General features: G+C 42.8%; 1 protein-coding gene across 1 annotated transcript in view; it reads left to right on the top strand.

Annotated features, from left to right (window-relative positions):
- Positions 1-6,834, top strand: part of LOC124803398 — a 78,989-nt gene extending 72,155 nt beyond the window's left edge. Inside the window, exon 6 of the mRNA XM_047264582.1 lies at positions 6,220-6,834. Within this exon, the coding sequence (XP_047120538.1) occupies positions 6,220-6,834 (615 nt within the window). The remainder of the gene's footprint in view (positions 1-6,219) is intronic.
- The last annotated feature ends 9,135 nt before the right edge of the window (positions 6,835-15,969 follow it).

Genomic DNA, 15,969 nt, shown 5'->3' with positions numbered 1-15,969 from the left:
CTATCGCCGTAGCTTTATACCATTTCCTCATGGGAGGTGTACACAAATGTGCGTAGACTCTAGCAAGAACAAAGTTCCATAATCGTCAGCGATGAAAAATGAACTCTGTTTTCGCTCGAGTCTTCTACGGCATCTGTTACATGCTTAAAGAACAGAAGCACACTTCTAGGCATCGTGTAATATCACGACGATAGAGCTATCAACTAGTATCAAACAAAGCTTTAATTTGAGCGATAAATACGGTAAATATCTGAGGATATACAAAAATTGGTTCAAATGGCTCTAAGCACTATGGGACGTAACATCTGAGATCATCAGTCCCCTAGATTTACAACTACTTAAACCTAACTAACCTAAGTACATCAAACACATCCATGCCCGAGGCAGGATTCGAACCTGCGACCGTAGCAGCAGCAGGGTTCCGGACTGAAGCGCCTAGAACCGCACGGTCACAGCGGCCGGCTGAGGATGTACATTTCGAGCACAGCTTTGTACGGTAGCGAAGCACGGACTGTGGGAAAAGAACAGAAGAGAATCGAAGCACTTGAGATGTGATGCTGCAGAAGAATGTAGAAAGTAAGGTTGACTGATAAGGTAAGGAATGACGAGGTTGTCCGTTGAATCGGCGACAAAAGGAATATGTGGAAAACGCCGACAAGGAGAGGGGATAGAGGTAAAAACTGTACATGAAGACAGATCGGAATGTATCAAACAAATAGCTGAGGACGTAGGTTGCAAGTAGTTCTAAGTTCTAGGGGACTGATAACCATAGATGTTAAGTCCCATAGTGCTCAGAGCCATTTGAACCATTTTTTTGAACGCCCCACAAACCGCACAATCAAACTCCTGGTTAAATCCGCAGGGCAAAACAGGTAGCTGGAATTGTGGAAAGGGGCCAAAAATGAGTGGCTGTCAGTTACACGCGAACACATATAACTTTATTTAGTTGCCCAAACATTACGGCGCAAATTTCCGAGCTTAACTATCTACTGAATATGTTACACAATCTTATGGCTTAAGGGCACAACTTCTTCAATTTTTAAAACGGCTGAAGGCCCAAGATTTAACACAGCTACAATAAATTTTCAAAAGGCAGAAAGCGCAAGGTTTTATCCTTAAATGCAATTTCAAATGAGGCTCAAGGCCCAAACAATGTAAGACTTGGCAAGTAAGTAATTTTAATTTTAAAACGGCTGAAGGCCCATGATTTAGAAACACAACTACAATAAATTTTCAAAGGCAGAAGGCCCAAAGCTTTATCCTTAAATAATTTTTAAAAATGGATGCTGAAGGCCCAAACAATCTAAGACTTAACGATAAGGAATTTTATTCTTAAAACGGCTGAAGGCCCATGATTCAAAACACAACTACAATAAATTTTTACCAGGCAGAAAGCCCAAGGCTTTACCCTTAAATAATTTTTTTAAATGAGTCTGAAGGCCCAATCAATCTAAGACTTAACAAGTAAGGAATTTACATTTTAAGACAGCTGAAGGCCCATGATTGGAAGACACAACTACAATAAATTTTCAAAAGGCAGAAGGCCCAAAGCTTTATCCAAAAATATTTTAAAAGAGGCTGAAGGCCTAAACAATGCAAGACTTCACATATAAGAAACTTTCAGTTTAAAACGGCTGAAGAACCATTATTTAAAAGCCAACTAAAAGCATACAAATTCAAACCATCGGCTATGAGCCATGAAAATACACAGTCAAACACCAATAAGAAAAGGCAGTACAGCCAGCGGCGCTCAGATGTTTCCGGGGGTCGGTCTGTACTTGAAATATTAACGTTCGCTTAGGGGAGACATGTAGTAGGCCCAACTGTATCCGATCCACCGGCAACCCAACCAAGAGACAGCCCCCGAGAAGACGACTTGGTTTCCACCCGACCAGTACACAAGGAACTCCAAAGACAAAACGTAAAAGACGTAGCCTCCCACAACCATGTACACATAAGCTGTCAAAACTACACACACGTGTTGGATAGCGACAACACGGTGAGGAAAGGACACTGCTTGAATTTTATGTCAGCGGCTAGGGCAGGTAACCGGAACGCTAACGGCCAAAAGGCAGAAAATTCCGCCGATGCACTTGGACTTCAAATAACCAAAATACATTTAAACTCCACCGGATGATGGCCAAACTTTCGCCAACTCGAACACTCGCTGTTGCTCTAGGGGAATACCCCCAACAGCCAACCATGAAAACCCACGGCACAATATGAACACACTGGCTTCGGTAATTAAATCACCGCCCAACTTTGATGTCCTGGGTCGGTGAGCCACGAAACCTGTAGCAATCGGAACAGCTCCCACACACTCCGACACTGCGCAGAGACCGCCAGCGGGCCCGGCCCACTGCGCCGCGCGGAGATTTCCTGGCTGATCCACACCAACCGACCGACTACTGCACACTGGCTAGCTGGCAACTATAGGCACCAGACCAAAGATAGTACAAGGTGCAAATATCGATACACACCACTGCTGCCACACGTAGAAAGAGGAAGAACCACGGCATAACCGCAATAACCGCGGGAAACCAGACGCAGAGTAACAGTCAAGGTTTAAACCAACACATTAGCCGGGGCCAGCACGGCTCACACAACAACAACATCTACATGCAGTTTGTTGCTCCTTCGCACGTTGACATCTACCAGCAGGACAGTAAAACGTGTCACCCAGCTCGCAGTGTACATGCATCTACATCTACATCTACATCTACATCCATACTCCGCAAGCCACCTGACGGTGTGTGGCGGAGGGTACTTTGAGTACCTCTATCGGTTCTCCCTTCTATTCCAGTCTCGTATTGTTCGCGGAAAGAAAGATTTTCGGTATGTCCCTGTTTGGGCTCTAATCTCTCTGATTTTATGCTCATGGTCTCTTCGCGAGGTATACGTATGAGGGAGCAATATACTGCTTGACTCCTCGGTGAAGGTATGTTCTCGAAACTTCAACAAAAGCCCGTACCGAGCTACTGAGCGTCTCTCCTGCGGAGTCTTCCACTGGAGTTTATCTGTCATCTCCGTAACGCTTTCGCGATTACTAAATGATCCTGTAACGAAGCGCGCTGCTCTCCGTTGGATCTCCTCTATCTCTTCTATCAACCGTATCTGGTACGGATCCCACACTGGTGAGCAATATTCAAGCAGTGGGCAAAGAAGTCTACTGTAACCTACTTCCTTTGTTTTCGGATTGCATTTCCTTAGGATTCTTCCAATGAATCTCAGTCTGGCATCTGCTTTACGGACAATCAACTTTATATGATCATTCCATTTTAAATCATTCTTAATGCCTACTCCCAGATAATTTATGGACTTAACTGCTTCCAGTTGTTGACCTGCTATATTGTAGCTAAATGATAAAGGACCTGTTTCGAAGAGCACCAGGTTAAGTTTACCGATTCCCCTAACCACGAGACTCCCCGGATTACCTGTTCGCGCCGTAGATCCTCGACCGAGAAACCTGGTCACAGCACTGAAATTGGCAAGGCTCCTCGTCGCTGTCGCACATTCCAGAACCTCACTTACGTCCTTGCACGCCTCGCGCCTCCGCACAGCAAAAGGTGTCTAATCAGGCTTTTGAGAGATATTCACATTTATGTGAGTGACCAGAGTGTAACAGTGGAGTTACAAAATGCACTTATCTTTGAAACCTTCCCCTCTCCTCTATACCACTTTTGTTAATGATAACCTTCCCTTTTACAATAAACTATGAAACCTTTCCTTAGGATTTCTATCTCTTGCTTAATAATAACAAATGAAATCTTCCCTTTGAAATTTATTCTCTTTCTCTATCTTCGCATACAAATTTAATTGCTACTTATTAAAAGTGATTTTTTGATTATTTCGAAGAAACATTGGATGTGTCGTCGGCGTGTCCCTCAGTCGTTGTGTGCAATAACCCAAAACTGTTTCTTACCTTTTTTACTGTTACTGAATCGCCATCTGACTGCTACATCGAACTGCGTCGTGAATATACTTACTCTGTTTTACTGTACTCTTTTAGCTGCTGGTGGGCTTTCATAATAAGTGGCTGTATTTATTACCAAAGCTGACATTCTTTAATACCAAAGTTGACGTTATTCTTTAATTCATTTGACTGAAGTTACGTAATTCATAGCTAAACTTTTTCTTGGCAACAATAAAATTTTGCAAAGTTTTACGTTGATGGTTTTTGGGATGGATTATGATCAGTAACGCAATATCGCTGGCAAAAGTTAATTATATTCTGAATGAAATGATTTTACAAACTTTCAAATGGGACTTACTTTTTACAATAATCTTACAACTAGCATTGCGCGAAACATACCTTCAGTAGTCTTGAGTTTCGCAAAGAAAATAATTCAACAATATTAGTTCCTCTTATAATAATAATAGGTAGCAGATGTCTCTGTACATCCGTTTATAATCTCCTGTAAATCATTGTTGGTGGTTGGCGGGCACACCGCTCCTCTCAACCTCTCGCTTCAGACCTGCTACCGACTCGCTTCACATCTCGCTTGCTACTGACTCCTACGAACGCTAAAGTGCGGTCTCTCCCGCCAACAATGCTTTCTGATGCAGAAAATCCCTGCTACCATTACAAAATGTATCAATGCGCGGTCTTTCCCGCTCTTTTCTTAAAATGTATCCATACGCGGTCTCCTCCACCCTTCTTAAAATTATATCAATGTGCGGTCTCTCCTACCAACAATACTTTGTTGCAGACATTCCCTGCTACCACAATTATTTCCTACATGAAAAACATTAATTATTCGAACTATGAGTTTAATAAGTCACGGCTGCAAAATACTAACACGACTTCTTTACAGACGAATGGAAAAACTAGTAGAAGCCGACCTCGGGGAAGATCAGTTTGGATTCCGTAGAAATATTGGAATACGTGAGGCAATACTGACCCTACGACTTATCTTAGAAGCTAGATTAAGGAAAGGCAAACCTATGTTTCTAGCATTTATAGACTTAGAGAAAGCTTTTGAGAATGTTGACTGGAATACTCTATTTCAGATTCTGAAGGTGGCAGAGGTAAAATACAGGGAAGGAAAGGCTATTTACAATTTGTACAGAAACCAGATGGCAGTTATAAGAGTTGAGGAACATGAAAGGGAAGCAGTGGTTGGAAAGGGAGTGAGACAGGGTTGTAGCCTCTCCCCGATGTTATTCAATCTGTATATTGAGCAAGCAGTGATGCAGACAAAAGAAAAATTCGGAGTAGGTATTAAAATCCATGGAGAAGAAATGAAAACTTTGAGGTTCGCCGATGACATTGTAACTCTGTCAGAGACAGCAAAGGACTTGAAAGAGCAGTTGAACGGAATGGATAGCATCTTCAAAGGAGGATGTAAGATGAACATCAACAAAAGCAAAACGAGGATAATGGAATGTAGTCGAATTAAGTCGGGAGATGCTGAGGGTATTAGATTAGGAAACGAGACACTTAAGGTAGTTTTGCTATCTGGCGAGCAAAATAACTGATGATGGTCGAAGTAAAGAGGATATAAAATGTAGACTGGCAAAGGCAAGGAAAGAGTTTCTGAAGCAGAGAAATTTGTTAACATCGAGTATAGATTTAAGTGTCAGGAAGTCATTTCTGAAAATATTTGTGTGGAGTGTAGCCATGTATGGAAGTGAAACGTGGACGATAAATAGTTTGGAAAGGAAGAGAATAGATGCTTTCGAAATGTGATGCTACAGAAGAATGCTGAAGATTAGATGGGTAGATCACGTAACTAATGAGGAGGTATTGAATAGGATTGGGGAGAGGAGAAGTTTGTGGCACAACTTGACTAGAAGAAGGGATCGATTGGTAGGACATGTTCTGAGGCATCAAGGGATCACCAATTTAGCTTTGGAGGGCTGCGTGGAGGGTAAAAATCGTAGAGGGAGACCAAGAGATGAATACACCGAGCACGTTCAGAAGGATGCAGGTTGCAGTAGGTACTGGGAGATGAAGAAGCTTGCACAGGATAGAGTAGCATGGAGAGCTGCATCAAGCCAGTCTCAGGACTGAAGACCACAACAACAATAACAAATATTAATTATTCCTACTTAATCCTATTAATAAAATATAATCATCTTTCATAAATTGTGGTTTGACAATAGACAATAGAAATATACACGTCTTACATCTGTAAGAAATGAATGTCAATAAAACGTGTTCATCGTTGCTGTTGCGGGTCTAGTCGCCGCTCGCCACTACGGAGAACCCGGTTGCAGGTGCGGATGCTGCCGCTGCGCTCCCGGAAGTCCTCGCGAGACGGCGGCGCCGGCGGCCACCAAGAGGAAGAGGGAGACGCGGAGGACCTGGAGGCGGCGGAGCGCTACACGGACGGCGAGCTGGCCGCGTACTGCGTGCTGGGCGGCGCCTGCGCCGTGGCCGCCGTGGGCGCGCTGCTGCTCGCCTCGGCGCGCTACCTGCGCGGCCTGGCCGCCTGCCTGCTGGGCGGCGGCGCCGGGGGCGGCGCCGGCGCCGGGGGCGGCGGCGGCGGTGGCGAGGCGCTGCTGCAGTCCTTCCTGTCGGCGCCGTGGCGCCTGCGGCACCATCGCATGGCCGACGCCACCGGCGCCGCCCCCGGGGCGCCGTCCGTCATCTACTCGGGCTCGTTCGCCGGCAGCGGCGCCGATGCCACCGCCTCCTGGACGTCTGGCCTCCAACCACAGCAGCAGCAGCAGCAGTCGCCGTCCGCCCCCGCGGCCAGCAGGCTTCGCCTCTTCAGCTGCCGTTCCACCAGCCTGCTACTGCCCCCTCGCAGGATTGGTCTTCCGACCAAAGACCTGTTGCAGCCCCTCAGCACTCCTGCCGGACACGAGAACCCTGCCTACCGCGAATGAAGTATATTGTGGCCCTGCGGGAAATCCTTTAAGACATGTATTTTCTGCGACAAGTATTTTTGTAACAGGGCTTCGGTAATAATGTTACGAGTCGTTGTTGCGATGCATCGTTCTTAATTCAAGTGACGTCAGTGGAATGTGTACAAAACATGATTCATCATATAACAAAAATTTAATACGCACGAGATCATTTAAAATTACAATGTTTACATAAACGGTTTCAGCACTTCATTGCCACATTCATATGTGACTAATCCGCTTAAACATTTGTTATGGCATATGACAATTGAGGGCTGTGGCTACACCGGTTCCCGTCAGATCACCGAAGTTTAGCGCTGTCGGGTGTGACCATCCGGGCCGCCATGCTCTGTTGCCATTTTTCGGGGTGCACTCAGCCTCGTGATGCCAACTGAGGAGCTACTCGACCGAATAGTAGCGGCTCCGGTCACAGAAAACCATCATAAGGACCGGGAGAGCGGTGTGCTGACCACACGCCCCTCCTATCCGCATCCTCAGCTGAGGATGATACGGCGGTCGGATGGTCCCGATGGGCCACTTGTGGCCTGAAGACGGAGTGCATCTTCTTTCATATGACAATTGCACGCAAGCATTCTGAAAATCATGAATACAGTTCCTTAATATGCGACGATAGGATGTATTTATTGGCGTATTTTATAGGCGTAAATTGTGAAATCTGCTCAGTTGCAAAAATTATTTATTTCTAAAAAGGAAAACACCACCTGGTTTTATTAGATTTGCGCCATCTTGAGGTGCACCTGCAAATTTTAAAAGGATAATAGCACCTGGCCACATTTAACATACGAAAATGTAACCAGAACAGATAGGAATTCGTTAGAGAAACTCCCGTACGTTTCTTAAAATGTTAGTCCATAAGATAACGCATAACTGAGTTTAATGTATCTTAAAATAGTGCGTCTGAGGTACATGGGATAAGCAAGATATCCTCTTCTACCCCAGTCCCGCCAGATCAATTATGTTTACGGCCCGACATCCCAAATTCCCAACGGTCCGGGCATAAAGGCGTGCCACACATGTATCCGTATGAAGATATGGGTATATAGACTGTACACCTGCAAGAATGTGCGAGAACACAATGTAAGCCCCGTAAGTGAAGTTTTCGACTCACCAGTGCTTGATACAGGTCCGGTGGGTGGGTACGCAGCATCAGTTTATGGCCTCGCATATGAAAGTAAATACAGGGGTTTTTCTAATGAATTCCCGTCGGTTGTGTCTAGCTTTTCTTATGTTAACAATATGTGGATACGTGCTATTGTCGATATCATATTTCACAGTTCCCGCTGAAGATGGGATAAAGCTCAGAAACCGAAACCGGATTCTGCTTTTCCTGTTTAGAAATAAATAATATTTACAACTGTAGTGGATTTTTTCACTGATGATGGTATTCTTATATGTCTTACCGAAGTTGTTAGCAGATGAATCATTTCTGAAAATCGCAGTCGAGTTCTGAAACCGGTGATATAAACACTGTGTGTTTAAGCAATCTTGGGCATAATGAATTATTATTACAGAAATATCTAAAAGGTCTCACACCTCTGTTTGGGCAGTACGTCAGATTTTTTAAAATTTGTGATTCGTCACTTCATCTACTTTTGTCACACACTAGGATACGTGTTTAGGACGTTTTCATGGAAGAAGCGCGTCTGTCTCACATAACATTTTGTGAAACATGGAACATGATACATAAGGCTAGGGTTAGTATAGTTAATAGCGGTAACTGGCAGCGGCGAAAGTGCGCAGTAACAGGAGCAAAATATTCCGCGAGGCAAGGGTTGAAAAGGAGCCGTTTGCGATGTATTAAAAGGAGCCGTTTGCGATGTATTTGTTAATGCGTGGTTACGAGCCGCCACTGATTTCGGTATGAATTATTCTCCTAGTTAGTAGAAATGTATTTGAAATATCAACTTTTCGATGAATTCCCCCTCTGTTAGTGGGTGAATCTCACCTGTAGACTACCATAACAAGATATACAGTACTACTTCGAGAACCTTATGCAGCGCGTCTGTCCTAATAGTCGTAGGGGAATTTTCTCTGTTGTTTCCGCAGTCATTTGCAATTTCTTTTTCGCGTTGTGCAGCTGGAGTCAGCCCATGCAATTAGTGATCAGCACGTCTTTCATGCGAGACCCAGTACCTACGGAAAGCGACGGTTTGTTCAACGTTACAAACTAAATGATTTTTAAAGCGGAATTTCACGTGCTCGTTCGACAGAGTGCTGCCAGATTAGTCCAGTGCGATGTTCGTTTTATCGATGTGTATTAGCAGGGACGGTGAAACACGAAGAAGAAACGACAGCACTACCCTGGCCCGCGCTGACTGCTACTGCCATGCACTCAAAGGTGCTGAGTCGCTCTTGGATTGATGTTTAACCCTCGCGTTTTACTGTCCCTCCTAATATACAGGGGAGTCAAAAAAAATGTATCCACTGTTTAAAAGTCCATAACTTGCGAACTAATTGTCGGAGTTGTCTCATTTTTGGTGAAAGTGTAGCTCGAAGTCCAACTTAAAGATATCACTGTAGGTGTTCCAAATGGTCACCATTAACATCCACACACAAACGATGCCGCCGAATCGCAGCACGAGCTACTGACTGCAACGTGTTCAGTCGGATATTTGCACATGAATGTACGATGGATTCTCGAAGTTCATCCAATGTGCGTGGCTTTTGTCGATAAACGATGGCCTTTAGTGTTCCCCACAGGTAAAAGTCCAGATGAGTTAGGTCTGGGGAACGTGGTGGACACAGCACCTCTACGGCCTATTCATCTTCCTGGTAGATTTTCATCGAGATACGCCCTAACACGATTTTGGTAGTGGGCTGGGGCACCATCTTGTTGAAAGTAAACTCTCCCGTCTCCATACAAGTCTCGGATGGCACGTAAAATTGATGTCTGAAGCTTCTGAAGGTACACCTCACCGGTAACTGTGCCGTCGAAGAAGAATGGCCCAATCAAGCCCCGTTAAGACAACCCACACCACACATTTACTCTTGGCAAATTCACGGCTTTGTCTACATGGACGTTCGGATTTTCGGCGGCACAGTAGATGCAAATGTGGCGATTTACTGTACCATTGAGTTTGAATGTGCCTCATCAGACCACACAATCATCTCTGCAAACTCTTCATCGTTGCGCACCATGTTAGTAAACCACTCGCAGTACTCCATTCTACGATCTGGCTCGTCCTCGTTCATTCCGTGTAGCAATCGTGGGATGTAGCACTTCCACTTTGCTGTCTTCAAAATTCGCCGAACACTTGAGCGACTCACTCCAGTTTCACGGGCACACTGTCTCACAGACTTCTGTGGTGAGCGAGTGAATTGTTGTAACACACGACGGGAGTTAACTGGACTTGTTACTGTTACAGGTCGTCCAGATCGTTGTTTGTGTACATCTTTAACACAGCCTTCGGATTCAAATTTGTTTCGAATGCGACGAATCGCTAAACGTGTCGGTGGCTCTGTTTGATACTCATTTCGCCACTGCCGTTGAACCTCATTAGTGTTTTCGTACTTAAAATACCACTTCAAAACTGACTTCCTTTCATCGAACGTAAGCCTTGCGCCAGCCATGTTTACTCGAGTAACTAGGTGCAACTAAGAACAAAACACTTACTATCTGGCGACTGTCATCTGACAAAACAAAACAATGCAATACAATGCTTGTGTGGCGATTGCCGGAACTACAATCTAACAAACTATTACACTACCAAAGATGAGACAACTCCGTCAATTAGTTTGCCAGTTATGGACTTTTAAACAGTGGATGCATTTTTTTGGACCCCTCTATATTACTAAAACGAATATTGCACTGGACTAATCTGGGAGCACTCTGTCGAATGGGCACGTAAAATCCCGATTTAAAAATAATTTTCTTTGGAATTTGAAACAAACCGACGCTTTCTGTTGATACTGGGCGTCCCATGAAAGATATGACGAGCAGCATTTGTTTGGTCCGACTGGAGCTATAAAGAGCATAACTGAAATTGAAAATAACTGCAGAAACGCCAGGCAACATGTGCCTGACGAATCTTAGGATAGACACCCGTTATATGCCAATTTACTGCACACTTTCCACTGTAGGCCCTCGTAATCGTCTCGTCTGCAGATACACGTTTTTACTGGAATGGTTTTACTACTTGTATATTTTCACCCGCGCCATAGTTCGCTATTAATTATGATTCACCATATACACGTAATCATTAGGGTTATAAATCTTCTGACAGTTTTCACACTGGTCTCCACCTTTCTCTATGTTGCGCTAATGTTTTCATGTCTTCGTAACTGCTAAATTCAGCATTTCTTATACTCTGTTTTGCATATCCAAGTCTTTGTGTGCCTGTGCTGTTCTTTTCCCCTCAATTGTTGCTTCCAGCCTCAAGCAACTGTAAGTGGATAACGTATCAGATGCCTCCCTAAACAGTATCTTTCTCTCATAAGAATCATCCACATGTCTTTTCCTCTACCTATCCTTCATATCACTTCATTTCATATTTTAACTGTCTTCTTCGCTTCTGTCATCCATAAAATGCATTATATTTCAAAAGCTTCCAGCCTCTTTCGCTCCCGGTTTCCAGTGGTCCACGTTTCGCTTCCATACGATGTCCAGCTACTCGCAGGAAAGTCTTCCTCATTTCAATCTCAACATCGGAAACCGGGAGAGCCTTCACCAAATTACTTCGGATATCTTCGATCTTCCTCCTTCCTATCATCCTGAGCAATCTTACTCCCCACACAGCACAATCGTTTCACTTCTTTCAGTACTTAGCGGTTCCCAGTTTTGATATCTACGGAACACTATGCTATACTACTCCGACAATTGCTGTTCTACATCTTTTCACCCAAACATTGCTAGTCGTACTTCAGAACCCCATTCCTAAAGCTGTGCCAAATGTTTCCTGTCTTCCATTTCATGAGGATGTTCATAGAACGCAGATAAAATCATTGAAATGACTCTCTCAAATGACATTCGTAATAGTACTCTTGGGCTAGGGCATATTGGAGTCCGAACTTCACTGTCAAGAAATAAGGACGTCATGCGGACTTTGTCAGGACACGCCATGTCGTCTTACGCTGATTTATGGATAATTATAGGAGAAAAACAAATTTTTACCTTATATTACATCCGTAAACAAATTAAAGTACAACAAAACTAGAAATTATGAGTCTGTGTTTGAAAAATGTAATTGCTTAGTACTGTCTCAAATTATGTTGTTTCTTCATGGACCGTCAGGAACCAGATGTGAGCGTGCATTTCTTTCCGTTTGTGAACGTATTTTTAAATACGTTTGTTATAACCAATACGACACAAGTATTTCAAAATATAAATGAAAGAACAATGCTTCTCCTGCCACATTGTGTTAGATACTGTGACATTAACACAACAGTTCACTAGTGGCAGTATTGGAAAGACACTACATCGGCCACCTGTTGCATTACTGTAATGAACAAATACTTCATACTTAAAAATGGATGATTAATAAACTGTCGATATCAGTATACTACCCCGCTGATGGGCGTCTTCGAGGTGTTTGATTTTGAATTTAAGAAAGTGTGTATTTGCCTGATCAATATGGAGTTAGAAGAAAGACAACATTCGCAGATATCCATTGCTTCCACTGTTATAGACACTTATTAAGACATTTTTATGTTTTTGATGCTGCAGTGTCATGTAAGGAATGTGTGAAACATCCATAGCAAGATATATTTTCGTAATAACTATGTGCCGAGCTAATAAGAAACATTTAGGATTACAAAAATGTTAATATCTGTTGTTGATCAGAATGAATGTGTGTAGCACTTGCTGGAGATAGTTTTAGTACTGACAGTTAGTGAAATGCAGCGCTTAGCTACTGTGTATGTTAACCTGTGAACTGTTCACCGTTACTATGCGTAATATAAGACAATCAGCAATTTATGAAAAGCAACATTTCTGAGCTTCCGTAACATAAACTTCATCAAGGTGGCTCTATCAATCATTAACTATGCAGTAGAGGCCAACGTTTCAAATAGCGGACCATTGTTTACACGTTAATAGTCTTCAAACACATATTGTACCTTTCAATAAGCTGCAACAACTGTTGTTACTAATGGAACTATGCATTTGAAGTGCCAAACTCAAATGATGCTGCCGAAGATTTTACGCCCCTAATACATACCTCTCTAAATTTTGATTTATACACGATCTTTGTTAGTATATGCACAAAATTAATCATTTATTAAGTTGTATCCTGTACTATGTTTTTAAATAGTCTTTACATTAATTTCTTATGCGTAACATTACATTAAGTTTCTTACGACTTCAGTGAAAATAAAGAGAAGTTTGAAAATATTTTGAAAAGATTGTTTATTCATTTCGTCTGCACCTTCGTTATTTTTTCCTGCGCTAACAGCGATCTGAAACCAATTACAGAAAGTCGCCACTTCTTCTTGAGAAGATTACCAGACATACAACGGCTCGCTCGACGAAAGAACCGTAACTTAAAGACTGGAACATTGCACAGGTCACACCAATACTCAAGAAAGGAAATGAAAAATCCACTGAATTACAGAACCATATCACTGACGCCGATTTGCAGAAGCATTTTGGAACATATATTGTGTTCGGGTTGGGGTTGTTTTGTGGGAAGACACCAAACAGCGAGGTCATCGGTCTCATTGGATTAGGGAAGGACGGGGAAGGAAGTCGGCCGTGTCCTTTCAAAGGAACCATCCCGACATTTGCCTGGAGCGATCTAGGGAAATCAAGGAAAACCTAAATCAGGATGGCAGGACGCGGGATTGAACCGTCGTCCTCCCGAATGCGAGTCCAGTGTGCTAAACACTGCGCCACCTCGCTCAGGTATATTGTGTTCGAAGCTTATGAATTATCTTGAAGAAAACGATCTACTGACAATGGCATGGATTTAGAAAATATCGTCCTTTTGAAATACAACTAGCTCTTTATTCACACGAAGTAATGAGTGATATCGACAGGGGATCTTAAGAGTCCATATCTCTACATTTCCAGGAGGCCTTTGATCATGTTCCTCACTAGTGACTTCTAATCACATTGCTTGCATGTGGAGTATCGTCTAGTTGTGAGACTGCGTTCGTGATTTCACAAAGGCCACAGTACTTAGTAATCGATGGAAAATCATCGAGCAAACAGAAGAGATACCTGGTGTTCCTCAAGGAAGTGTTATAGGCCCTCTGGTGTTAGTAATCTTTATAAACGAATTAAGAGACGCCCAATCAGCCCTCTTAGATTGTTTGCAGATAATGCTTTCGTTTATCATCTAGCAAAGTCATCAGAAAATAAAACCAGTTTCAAAATGATTTAAGTAAGATTTCTGTATGGCGATTGACTATAAACAATGAAGAGCGTGGGGTTACCCACATGAGTACTAGAAGGAATTCCTTAAATTTCTGTTACTCGATAAATCATACAAGTCTAAAGGCTGTCAATAAAATCAAGTACCTAGGGATTAAAATTACGAACAACTTAAACTGGAAGGATCACATAGATAATGTAGTTGAGGAGTCGAACATAAGACTTTGTTATATTGATAGAACAATTAGAAGAGGCGTACACCACTCTTGTCCGTCCTATTTTGAATTATCGCTGCGCGGTAATGAATCCTTACCAGAAAACACTGACGAAGGACATCGAAAAAGAAAGAGGGGCAGCTTGTCTTGTATTGTGGCGAAATGGGGTGAGAGTGTTACGGATATGGTACGGGTGTTGGGGCGAATGTCATTAAAATAACGGTGTCTTTCGTTGCGGTAAGATCTTTTCCCGAAATTTCTATCACCAACTTTCACCTCTTGCGAAAATATGATTCACATCCAACTTCACAGGAAGAAATCATCACGTAATAAAATAGGAGAAATCAGAGTTTGCAAGATTAAAGTGTTAATTTTTCCGCCCGATTTAATTTAATTTATTTATTTATTGCTTATTTAGCCTGATCAGATTAGGGCCTTACGGCTCTCTCTTACATCTGACGAGGAGCAAGTCATTCAAAAAATGTTACGAAACTTCCCAATAATAACAATAATAATAAAAATTACGATGATAATAACAAGCCACGTTTGGTGTTATCAGAAGCGGAATGAATGAAGAAAGAGGAGAAGATTCAAATGGCAGCGATAGTCGCAGTTAGGAAACAACATGATATAAGTAGAGAAACCTGCCGACAAGGGGTAGGGAAAAGTCCTGGAGGAGGGGGACTGACAAGAATGAGCTACGCAGAATTTAGGAATGATGGTTTTTGTGACATATGGTGGACCTGATAGAGAAAAATATTTATGGAATGTGACAGTGTTATGTGATGGTACAGAGGAAATTTTACTTTGTTGAGAACGAGTATCTCTGCTGTGCTGTTCAGATAGTAGACTATGAGCTCAAGACAAGAGAGAGTGCAGTGACTGAGATGACTGTAGAGCAAACATAGAGTATGATGTTCTCTACTCTTATCGACATATAGCACTGATAAATGTTCACAAGCTGATCGAAAAAGTGCACGTTACAAATGTATCGTACACAAACGTTCATTGCCGTTTACAGCTTGCGTGAGCTCTCGTACGAAAGTTCTTGGAGAAAGGCCTCGCCACAGTCAAGTATGGAGAGTATTAGTGTCTCTAGGAGCTTCCTTTTAAGCTCGAAAGATACATTTTTACATTTCTGCAGTTACAGACTACAGTTGTACATTTAGTCGAGTCTAACTGATGGTTCAGAATTATCCGAAAATCCGTTGCAGAAGAAGAAATGGCTATTTGTGCTTAGGATGATTAGTGACAGAGATTCTCTGAACTGAGGGGTAGTAAGGTTTGTGAGCGACTAAGGTCGCTTGCGTTTAGGTGGGTTATGTTTTAAGCATATGCTCTTCACCCACACTGATAGGGAAGTAAATCGTCATTTATATGCTGGATGATTGTGGGAAGATTTGTCGGACTTGCAGTTAGGTATAACTGAATGTCGTCAGCGTATTGATGATATTTTCAGTGGGAGAGAATAGTTGACGCACATTAACATTTCATGAGAATAGTACTGGGCCCAATACTGATCCTTGTGGGGCCTCTGATACTACATCCCTCCACTGGAGCTTACTTGTTGCT

The sequence above is a fragment of the Schistocerca piceifrons genome, chromosome 6 (genome assembly GCF_021461385.2).
Source record: "Schistocerca piceifrons isolate TAMUIC-IGC-003096 chromosome 6, iqSchPice1.1, whole genome shotgun sequence".
Taxonomy (NCBI): domain Eukaryota; kingdom Metazoa; phylum Arthropoda; class Insecta; order Orthoptera; family Acrididae; genus Schistocerca; species Schistocerca piceifrons.
Note: the sequence above shows the minus strand (reverse complement) of the source record. Positions and strands in the feature narration are given on the sequence as shown.